Here is a 12,128-nt window from a genome sequence, read left to right on the forward strand (position 1 = left end):
ACATAGATACTAGCGTTACCATTTTGGGACATTTGCAACATGGATTAACAATGACTGTAAAAACATGTCAAACTAAAAGGTCAAATATTTTTATATTTATTACTCTTGTGCGAACACATGAGAGATCATATATTCATATGTCCTGTTAAGGGCAAGCCCAATTGGGTATGGGGAGTAGATGTGTAAATATCACACCATTTTTTCTTTGCAACTCTGATCCCCCACCCCACAGCGCTGATCCCCCCACACACACAAACAAATGAACGATGAACGATCGTAATTTTCCTATAAAATCCGCTGAGAGTATCGCATTTATACGCAAGTGCAAAAATTTGTGGACCCAATCTTAGATAGAAATACACTTAATTTGTTTGCGGACCGTATTCGCATTTTCTTATTATATATATTTTTTAAATAAGTGTCTATTATTCAAAATTTCACAATCGAATCGAATAATTTCAACATTCATCAAATTAAAAGATAAAAATAATGTTTTTTTTTTAAAGTGAAGACAAGCTAAATTAAATCTTTGGCTGATTTCCATGCTTTCAGCACGATTTTATTTGATTTTTTTTATGGGTAACCGCAAAGACGAATATTATCGGGTTTGCGAATGTTTACATCAATGTGTCGAATTCTTTGTGAGCCAAACTTGGTCACATTTGCCCACCTCTTTTCCACACCCTTACACAACACAGACTCAAGTACATTCTCCAAAAAAATAAAAAAGGCATTCTGTTTCAAAAGTTAAAAAGATTTGGCAGCCCTGGAGAAGATATATTAATGAACCCGATTTAAACTCGAGCCTCATGTTACTTTAAATAAATAAAATGGCTTTCTTTGTAGCGTTCTGCTCTTCAACTTTGTATGCAAGTTTCTGCCATTTATTTGCCTTTCTCCATCAGTCGAATTGAGACTCGTGTATCAGTATTCTCATTTTTAGATTTCGCAGACATTCCATTTGACTCTGTTTGGCATGTCCCCCCCTGCTCCTCCTTTCTGCACACAAATTGAGCCCCTCCAACAACCAACAAATCTGCTACAGAGTATTTGTTTAAAACAGTAACAGTGTTTGCCCGGAATATCCAACTTTCTGTATATATTTATTACTCACTGCTCACGGTATTGGCAAACGTAATGTGCTGCCATAAAGAATTTTCATGCAAGGTATACGTGTCCCATGAAATCTTTTAGCAGAATGTTTAAGGGTAATGTGTTCTAGTTTTTTTTACTGGGATTAGAGCAATGTATTTAAAATATTATACAAGACCTATGAAGCTCGCAATATACTTCGAATACTATCATTTAATCTGGCAATCTAATTATTTTCTAATTTAGTACATGGTAATGTGCAATGATTGACCTTAAGATCTTTTAAAATGGTAAATGGTCTTACAATAGCTACAAAAAAGGAAGAAAAATGAAGGGCAGGCTTTACATTAGCTGCTCAGATATTGATCTCCATTTCTTCCTGTCTACAACATAACTCAGTAAGGGATTTCCAATTACAAAGTTCAAGTGCTCATTGACAAGCCTTAATTTAATGTTAACAATATTCTAGTCATTCCTGGCCTTATTAAAGGTCTTTTTGCATGTCAAATTAAAAAGACAAAACTATTACTTTCAAGCCATTCAAAAGAACAAAGTAGTGCTTGCATACAACCAACATAGCATATCCAAAAGGAGGGTAATAACAGAGAGCAGGCTTCTTTACCCCCGTTAATGTGGAAGAACGCGGCAAATATTGTGCATCGCCATTGGTTTCAATACCGGAGAAGTCATTCTACTAACAAAAGCAGATGGGCTGAATGCCATGTTGTACTTTCACAGGGGTACTCAGTCTAAAAACGCAAACATCCAAGAAGACAAACAGGCAACTATATATTCAGCAGCCTGTTTCAGTTTTACATTTGTATTAAGAACTCATATTAAATGCACCAGCAATTATTTTTCTATGAATGACAAAGAAGTTGTCATTTTGAACGCCCTAAATGGAACAGTTACAAGCAAATGTCTGCAAAAGTCTCCATGCAGTAGTCACTGTACGCAGGTGAAAACATTTTATTGAGAGGTAAAATTAAATGTGCCGTCCACTGCTTGCCCCATCTTTTCTTTCCATGGATGGGTAGCGAGAGTTACTGGAGCTAGACCGTGTTAATTTCAGCTGCGGTGGATAGCCTGGTACCCGAAATACCGGGGAAAGGTAAGGCCGGTATTTCTGCGCATTGAAATCCCCACGTCATTCGATTAAAGAGGCAGGCACAACGCAGGAAATGTACACTGCCACACGCACGTGGGACAGCTATCAAATACATAACCTTACAAAGTAGAGAATTGGGGATTGCAGCTTTAACACTGATAAAAAAAAGTACTTTAAGTTTGAATGATGGCATAATAACATTTGATAGACATAGTATGATTGTCTTGGTTTATCACTTACCTTGGAAAGCCCCAACATCACCGTAATGAACTTGGAGCACAAAATATTTATTGCCTGAATCTCCTCCAACTCTAAATCCAACGCCTTTACCAAAAGAGAAAAAAATGGAACATGTGAGTAATATAAAGGCCATTTACTACCTTTATAAAAATAAGATCATACATATGTCTTTAATAGTTGATTCTTATATCTAAAGTAGGGCACAGTGGTCTTAAATTGTTGAGGATATTTTAGGACTTGTCGGCCTCCAATGAAATACATACACATACATACCGATCCCAACTGTGACCTGAAATGTAAGCACAGGACAGGGATAGAAAAAACAAAGGATATATTAAGTCCAACAAGCAAATATTAAGCTCTGTGGGCTTAAAATGTGCTTGTTGGACATAATAAATCCTTTATTTTTTCTACCCCATGCGTGGGACAGTGCAGGAGGCATGCCAGCAGCTGGGGAGATGCCAGGCAGCAACAAGAGGTCCGACCAGCGCCAGCCAGACCCCCACCCCCCCCACGCTGCCACGAGCAGCAAGTGAGGGAGAGAGGCAGCAGCTGGGGAGCGGTAACCTAGAACAGTGAGGCGAGAGGCAGTGTATATGTATGTATGTATGTATGTATGTATGTATGTATGTACTAGTATGTATGGTATATTTGAAAATGACACTGTTTTCACGGAAAAACAATGAAAAAAAACGAAATAAAGGGACTTATTGTGAGATGCATTTTATTCCCCCACAAATGTTTTCTTTCCCCTAATTCTGATGAAAGTAAGTTTATCGTATGTTACTGCTTATAAAGTATATACCTATTAGTGTGTGTACAGTATTTGTTTATGGGGGTGAAATATTCATGCATGTGTTGCGGCTCTATTTTGGACAAGGATTTTGTTTTAATAAAGTAGCTCTTCTTCCTTGAAAGGTTGTAGACCCCTGACCTAGTGTGTGCATCTATCTTGATCAACGTTTGAGGTTCCCAATGGAGTCTTTTACAAGAGCTCTTGAAAAAGTGCATTCGCGTCCGTGCTCGTCTGTGAGTGCGTCCTTGCGTGTGTCTGTCCGTCCGTCCTTGCGTCGTGTCCATGCGTTGTCTGTCCGTGCGTCCGCCCGCACGTCCATGTATCTGTGTGTGTATCTCTCTCTGTGTGTGTATGTCTCGGTGTGTGTGTGTGTGTGTGTGTGTGTGTGTGTCCGTGTCTGTCTCTCAACTGGAGTGCTACTCAGAGGAAATATAAGGGACAGTATGAAAATTGGTAGTGAAAGTACCTGCTGAAAGGGTTTACTGTGACGTTGTTGCAGCTTAACATGTTTTGGTCAAAAGATTGCACTAAATGACCCATACTTACTGTATGAGACGTAAAAACATAAAAATGAATCAAATAATGTTCCATATTGGATGTGCGTTCGGGCTTTCTTTGTTTACTGTTGTATTCAGTTTTGTGCACAGATATCTTTCCACGTTTTGCTTAAATGAGTGTTTGGAGTGGTATACAAGTGCCTTGGGATATTACAAAAATACAACGCTCCTCCCAAATCCAATATTTCAGGGTCTGGATGGGAATGACACCTTTAAGTAGGACTTAACTAAAATCTCGTTTTTGCTCTGCGTTAACTATAAAGGACCTTTGTGGATATTCATTGTTAGGGGGGAAACCTCTTTTGCCTCTTATTAGCACTAATATCCATTACAGTTAACACAATGCCCTTTTCGGCTGAAAACAGAACGATGTGTTATTGAGCTTGGAGGATACACGTTAACGCTTATTATATGCTAAAGCAGTAAAATTCAGGGTATTATTGAAAACCCTGCTCTCTGATTGGTTAAAATTCCGGGCATTATCCAATCAGTAATGCCCGGAATTTTAGCAGCTTGCAAAGTGTAATTTTAAATCTGTTTATTTCCAGCCAATCAGCTTTCACAACAGCTGAGACAGGGCAGGGGATTGGTCAGGAAGTATCAGCCACGGGTTGACTCCTCCCCCTCCTGAGCTGACTGAAATTTTCTGAGCAGATTCAGTTGAATTGGGGGGGGGGGGGGGGGGGGAGAGAGTGTGCAAAGTTTAGTAAGTGGCTTCATTTTTTATTGTGTGTGTGTGTGTGTGTGTGTGTGTGTGTGTGTGTGTGTGTGTCAGTAACAATGTTTATGGGTAAAGCAGCAGCAGTGTTTGTGTGTGTGGTGTTGTGCAGTTGTATGTGTCTGTAGCAGCAGTTTGTGTGTGTGTTGTGTGTGTAAAGCTGATGTGTGTGTGTGTATAGAGCTCCAGTGTGGGTGTGTGTGTGTGTGGGTGTGTCAGTGTCAGCAGCAGTGTTTATGGGTGTAGCATGTGTGTGTAGAGCTGCTGTGTTGTGTGTATAGAGCTGCTGTGTTGTGTGTGTGTGTGTGTGTGTGTGTGTAGAGCTGCTGTGTTGTGTGTGTGTAGAGCTGCTGTGTTGTGTGTGTGTGTGTAGAGGTGCTGTGATGTGTGTAGCAGCAGTTTGGGTGTGTATAGATCTACTGTGTTGTGTGTTGAGCTGCTGTGTGTGTGTGTGTGTGTGTACACACAGAGGGGGCGGCAGTGTGTGGATATAGATATCTGCAGTGTAAGAGTATATAGAGATGGTTTCATGTATTTACCATTTATTTTAATTAAAAAAATCTATATAACTATACAAGTGTGTCTATTATTTATGAAAAAAGTCTACATTTAGCCTATCATAGTAATAATTCCCTCAGAACAGAGCATTACTGGCCTGTTCTTCGGGGATTATTACTTAATTATAAGCTAAAGCTCTACAATTCCGGGCATTATTGAAATCCCTGCTCTCTGATTGGTTAGAATTCCGGGCACTATCCAAATCAGTAATGCCCAGAATTTTTGGCTGCTTGCAAAGTGTTTATTTCCAATGTGTTTATTTCCAGCCAATCAGCTTTCTGAACAGCTCTGAGACAGGGCAGGGGATTGGTCAGGAAGAAGCAGCAGGCTATGACTCCTCCCCCTCCCTCCGTAAACAGAGCTGACAGACTTAATTGAGAGAAGGGAGAGAGAGTGTAAAGTAAGTGTGCCTGCAGTGTGAGTAGCTGCAGTTTGTGTGTGTAGCTGCAGTTTGAATGGGTGCAGTTTGTGTGTTGTATGTGTGTCTAGCTGCAGCTTGTATGTGTGTGTAGCTGCAGTTTGGATGTGTGTGTAGCTGCAGTTTGTGTAGGTGCAGTTTATTTGTGTGTGTGTAGCTACAGTGTGTGTGTGTAGCTGCAGTGTGTGTATGTGTAGCTGCAGTGTGTGTGTGTAGCTGCAGTTTGTATGTGTGTGTAGCTGCAGTTTGTATGGGTGCAGTTTGTGTGTTGTATGTGTGTCTAGCTGCAGTTTGGATGTGTGTGTAGGTGCAGTTTGTTTGTGTGTGTGTATGTGTAGCTGCAGTGTGTGTATGCGTGTGTGTGTGTGTGTGTGGTGCTGTTGTGTTGTGTGTGTAGAAGCAGAGTTTGAATGTAGCTGCAGAGTGTGTGTGTGTGTGTGTGTGTGTGTGTGTACACAGAGGGGGCGGCAGTGTGTGGATATAGATAGCTGCAGTGCAAGAGTATATAGAGGTGCTTTAATGTATTTACCATTTTATTTTAATAAAAATCTATATAACTACACAAAAGTGTCTATTTATGAAAAAAGCCTACATTTAGCCTATAAAATAGTAATAATCCCCTCAGAACAGGGCATTACTGGCCAATAATGCCCTGGGTGGGTTAAAGTCCCTCGGCTTCGCCTCGGGTCTTCAACTCTTCCAGCCAGAGCATTATTGGCCAGTATTTGCCCTGTTCTTCTGGGATTATTACTTAAAATGCGGCGTTAGAATAGGTTAGCCACCTTGTTACGTCAATAATGGAACTCTATGGATCTGGATAGTAATTCTGGATCTGGATGGTAAGTTTGTGGTCTGCCTAAATTGTAAGTCACAATGAGAAACTGTATAGTTCGCAGTATGTCGATAATACCCTCACTACTCCTCAAGTAATCTACAATATGTACAGGAAACACGTAAAAAGTTATACAAAGTGGTGAGAAAACGAGACATTGTTCTGTGGCGATTCTGCATACAGGTCTGCAAATAAATTCCATTTGAAATTAAGCACAAGAGGCCGCAAGAAAGTTTTAATTTTTATGAGGTGTTATCGTGTGCCATGTATTTGCTGACTATGAAATGAAAAAACACACAACATATAGCCAATGAGCTGACAAATCTGCAATAAAATAGGACGAATCACGATACAATCAAATTCAATGCTATACCTTTTGGAAGTTTGGTGGGTGGTGCATTCCTAGCCCAGGCATATAGAATGTTAGATTTGTCCGTGCAGGTTCCAGCACCGCAGTCCCTGAAAAGAAACAGAAGCGAGTTCTAGTTAGTAATGAATTTATCATTTACTCAACTCCTTCTGGAAATCAACTCTTAAAGCAGCACAGGTTACATTGCTTGCTTTATTTTGTTTATGGTATTGAAGCAGGTTGTCTCAGGAGCTGGACCCTCATTAATTCCAGCTCTGGGGACCCCCTGCTTCCAGAGATACTTAACTACATAGGCGTGCCGGTACCTATATGAAGTTTAAATGTCCAAGTCACAGTTCCCATTGGTCCGTAGGACATTTAAAACGCAGCCATTTTAGCAGGCACACTATTTCCCTGGCTGCAGAGATACCGGTTCCCCTTACGGAGTTAAGTATCTCTGGAAGCAGTGGGTGCCTGGAGCTGAACCCAACACGGTTCAGCTCCGGAAACGCCCTGCTTTAATCGAACAAAACAAAAAAGCAAGCAATGCAACAAGTGCTGCTTCAACATGGCAGATGACATTTAAAATAAATATGCTATAAAATCAGTGCATGAAAATGATCTGATACAAATGATAAAATAAAAACAAATTCACACACTGTCTTGTTTCAGAAAAAGTGTGGGGTGTGCAAAGTTCCTGCATGGTGCCCTCCTGCCTGGTAGCCCAAGCGCTCCCACCCCTCCCCTGTCCAAGAACATGGCATCAAATGACGATGCGGGTCATGTGATGTCACGTAACCATGCAGCGTCATTTGACACGTGTCGCCACATGACCCCGCGGCAGAAGGGAGTTACAGAGGCTTCACGCCTCCCCCGGCATTTAATTTAAATGCCTTGGGGAAGAGCGCGGGGCCTCTGTAACCGCCGCGCACCACCAGTTTGTGCACCACTGCATTATAGCGCCACTAGGTGCGAGGTGAACCAATTTCAAAAGAGAAAAACAAGATGGAAACTCCAGCGGAGGGAACAAAATGCTGTTGCTGCTGGCACGGGGAGGCTGAAATTAAGTGCAATTCAGTTCTCAAACACATTTCTAATTCATTTAACTGCTTGACACCATTTCCTGCTTCGACTTAGAATCTTCCCACTCTTATAATGAAAAACATGATTGAATCAGATACTGCGAAACACACTGTTACACACAGATTTCATTTAATTTACCTAGAACACCTCAAGTATCCTTGATAAAGAACGCACAAGCGTTCGAAACGCGTTGGATTTTAGGTCTTATGACAAATTAAAGTTTATATTTTTGATTTGGGTTCTCTCCTTGCTCCCGTCGGATCATGCGCTCCTCTCCACCCTCTGCATTTACCTAGAACACCTCAAGTCGCAGCTTTTGTACTATGTAGTATGTTTATGTAGCCCCCTAGTGAGATTACTATTGTCTACTAAAGGGGTTAATAGGGAGTAAGTAGGTTAATGTTTAAGAAAGACCCTAGATATTCTATGTAGCTTATTTCATGTAGCTAAGGTTATGGTGCTAAAGTAACTCCTGTCAAGTGTCTGGCCACTCCTTAGTTCCAGAACATGTTAGAATAGTCACCTGACTCTGTATGAATCCTAATAGGCTAAGGGTGTCTGTATCTTTCCCAGTTACAGGGGTAGGTTAATGACATCATACAGGGGTATAAAGAGCTACAGAAAGCTTCCAGGCCCCAAGGCTCCTGGAGGACACCAGAGGAAAGGAGTCTCACTGTGTGAAGTGTAAAGTATCATGTTAAGGGTATGTATTATACTGCACGTGTAACTTTGTGTGTAGAAGTGTTGTCAAGTTTTGTTATTTTGAAGTTAGGTAAGAGTGTGCCTTATCTAGGAAGGGCCACAGGGATAGTTAAGATGCTGAAGGATGCTATCTTTCCTTGGAAGAGGATGTGCGTGACACTTAAAAGTAAGGGATCCCAAATTCAGGGAAGTGTCACACCTAGTGTTGCTCTAACGCCAACTCTACGCATATGCACACCAGTTTGCCACAGTATGGACTTGTAGAATTGTAAGGATGACCAGTAGACGGGAACCTGGACAGAAGCTACACTCCTACACACAGTCCTGGAATGTACATCTAAATGCCTCAAGTTCACTGGAATCAGTGATTGCATGTTCCCCTTAGCCCAGGGTAATGGAAGGTGACAAGCTACAGTATAGGTGCCTCCCTGGGAAGCTATCAGCACCAAGGGAAGAAGTATGTATGAAACCAGTATGTCTCAATAAAGTAATCAGTATGTCTAATAAAGTCCCTGGCACCCTTTTTACTATCTGCTTACAACACCAGCAAGCCTGGATGCCAGCACCCCGAGAAAAGGTATTAGACTATGCACCAGCATCTGCACCAATCTATTCCACTGCACTTAAATGTGACACTCTTTCAGGGCCCGCCAAAGAGAGGTAAAATTTTTTACCAACCACTCAATGCTGAAACCAGGAGTGCAGATCCTTTTTAAAAACAAGTTTTAAAAGTTTTTTAAATACTTAAATAGAAATAGCCTTTTTTTAGTCCAGTTGCGATAGTGCAGAGTAAATGAGTACTTCAGTATTAGGTGATACTTTTTTTTATTTGGACTAACAATAGATACTATGAGGCAAGCTTTCGAGAGTTCTCTCCTCTTCCTCAGGTCAGCAATACTGATTTACAAAGATTCCATGAGCTTAACACAGATGTAAAAACCAAGATAATATTCTAAGGCAGATGAGGTATAGCAGGACTGGCAGTTTATTCTGACAGGGCAATAAATGGATGAAAGGGATAGTGAGAAATATGTAGAGCACTGTTTTTCAACAAGGGTTTGTAGGACGCCTTGGGTTGCCCTGGGCATCCCTATAGAGTTCCCCGTAATGTTGAGGTTATTGAAAAATTGTAAAAGTAAAGTGTTTAGATCAGCGCTCCTAGTGTTAATATGTGATTAGTGCGAGATGAAATATATATTTTATAAATGAATAATAAATCTATTTAAACATTCAAATATATATAACAAAAGAATATTAGTGCGCAAAACGTAAACACCTATTTACATGTATAACCCCCCTGTGGGTTGTTAGGATTATTATTAGGTAGATAAAGGGTTAATGTATGTTGGTAAAATAAGTCATAATACTGCCATTTAATTGTTGCAGTTTATCAACTGCCAGGCTAGCTTCCAGAAGGTGCCCACTCTGTCCTCCAGAGTGGGTGTGGGTTGGAGGACCTGTTGCACCTCCCAGGTTGCCATGGTGATCTCCTATGTCACCATGGCCTATAAAGATGGAGGTATAGGGGTTGGGCCTCAGACAACAAGAGGAGCCCATGACATCAACTAGTGGGGTCTCATCTGTGTCTGTGAAACATGTTCAATGTAAGTGTGGTGACCTTTTATTATTTTGTAGCAGTTATGGAAAGTGTCCCTAGTATTAGGGCTATCAATAATATGCTGAGGGTTCCTCCCCCTGCGGAGGAAGACATTTGGGCCTCTCTGGGTAGAGAATGTGGTATCCAGGGCAGTATTGCTGTAAGAAGAAGCGGTTTGTGTGATGACTAAATTAACCCAGTTCTGTTCTTTAAAAGTCTCTTGAGGCCTTTTATCTACCTCTTCTATCAACTACCTCTGCTTACAACAATTCCAGCCAGCCGGACACCTTCCCTGATTTCAAAGTATGCTAAAATAGTCTAATGCATAACATCTGCACTTTCACACCAATACTACCACTACCTTACAGTGCAATTCCCTCCTATTGAGCCAGATAAGGAGAGGGGTTACACGTGTAATATAGAGAAACATGTATATATTCCTAATGGATGCTGCTTAAATGTCTATGGTCCCACAAAGATACCTCAAAGAAGAAGTATAGAGAAAAAAGAAAAAAGACAAAGTGGAAACATAGGAAAAAGTGAAAATAACCAACATCAATGAATAGGGGGAAAACCGTGCGATTCCCAGTAATCCAATAAAATAGGAAAGTCCAATATAGGCGATCCAGATGAGAAAACGATCCTAGAAATTAATAAAAGCACAAGATAGTGAAGTACTGTATAATAATTTTAGTACGCAAGAATAAAATGCCACTTACAATCTGGCAGCGTAAAACGGCATTGTGTGATATAATTTATTATTTATTTATAAAATGTTTTACCAGGAAGTAATACATTGAACTTTACCTCTCGTTTTCAAGTATGTCCTGGGCACAGAGTTATGATGACAAAATACAAATACATGGGTACATTATGTGAACAGGATTATTATATGAAGACATTGCATGAACAGTTAAAGATAAAATAAGTTATAGGCGCACAGTATGTAACAGTTCCAGACCAGATTAAAATGTGACACAGCTCTAGAATTGAAAGAACAGACTGGCGGCAGATGAGAGTCTCCAGTTGCTTGTTCTAGGTGTGGGGTGCACGGTAAGAGGAGGAGCGGCCCGATACTTTGTTGAACCTTAGGACCATGAAAAAAGTGTCAGAGCTCAGGTGATATGTGCTGTGTGTGAGGAAGCTTTTTTTAATAAGCATAACACGTAGGTTTAAAGTGGGTTCCCTGCTGAGCCGCTCTACAGTTCCCATTACTAAAGAACAGTCACTAACTATCCGGCAATATTCAGCTACAATCACACACACAGCTGCGTGGTCTCCACTCGAACACTCAGGCGCAGTCAAGTCCCACGACGTCATCGGCTGGTGACTAGAAGGTGCAGAATCGACAGAACGTGCTGAGGCTTTGGAGTGTGCTTACTGGTTATCCTTCAAGCAGCATTCACAGACCTCCTCCCTACTGCTAAATTGGGTTATATCCTACAAAGCCTTTATTACTCTGCTAGATTGTAAGTGGCATTTTATTATTGCATACTAAAACTTTTTATACAGTATTCGACTATAGTGTGCCTTTATTCACTTCCAGGATCGTTTTCACTTGTGGACATTACTATTTTATTGGATTACTGGTAATCACACAGTTTTCCCCCGTTCATTGATGTAGTTCTTTTCTCTTTTTCCTATGATTGTGCTTATGATACATAGATCTATTGAAAAAAATATATATACACACACACACACACACACACACACACACACTATGAAAAATATATCAAGTGCAAGTGACAATAAAAATATCAAAAGGACACCTCCACTAAAACCCTAAGTTTAGGGACTGTTTCTCAAGTCCCTAGATGCGTAGAGATGTCTTCCAAAAGTCAGGGGAGCGTAGGACAGCACCATAAAAAAAAACCAACAACATACATGAAAAAAGTGCAATATTGTGTGGACCCGTTGGTAGAAAAGATCAGTAGCTAGCAGATTGACTATTCACATTTAAAAAAAAAAAAAATCATAATCAAGCATGTAAAATCAGGGTTCCTCCTTAATAGCACATCCAAATGGACAGGAAGAATCTCTGAAAATATGGAAATATTTCCATTTCTACATTACAGATG

The 12,128-nt window shown here is 40.5% G+C and overlaps 1 protein-coding gene across 1 annotated transcript in view; it reads right to left on the minus strand.

Annotated features, from left to right (window-relative positions):
• PAM (peptidylglycine alpha-amidating monooxygenase) overlaps positions 1 to 12,128 on the minus strand; it is a 201,422-nt gene that overhangs the window by 140,277 nt on the left and 49,017 nt on the right. Inside the window, exons 7-8 of the mRNA XM_075599016.1 lie at positions 6,693 to 6,778; positions 2,441 to 2,524 (exon numbers count right to left, since the gene is read on the minus strand). Coding sequence (XP_075455131.1) covers positions 2,441 to 2,524; positions 6,693 to 6,778 — 170 coding nt within the window. The remainder of the gene's footprint in view (positions 1 to 2,440; positions 2,525 to 6,692; positions 6,779 to 12,128) is intronic.

Source organism: Ascaphus truei, chromosome 1 (genome assembly GCF_040206685.1).
Source record: "Ascaphus truei isolate aAscTru1 chromosome 1, aAscTru1.hap1, whole genome shotgun sequence".
Taxonomy (NCBI): Eukaryota; Metazoa; Chordata; class Amphibia; order Anura; family Ascaphidae; genus Ascaphus; species Ascaphus truei.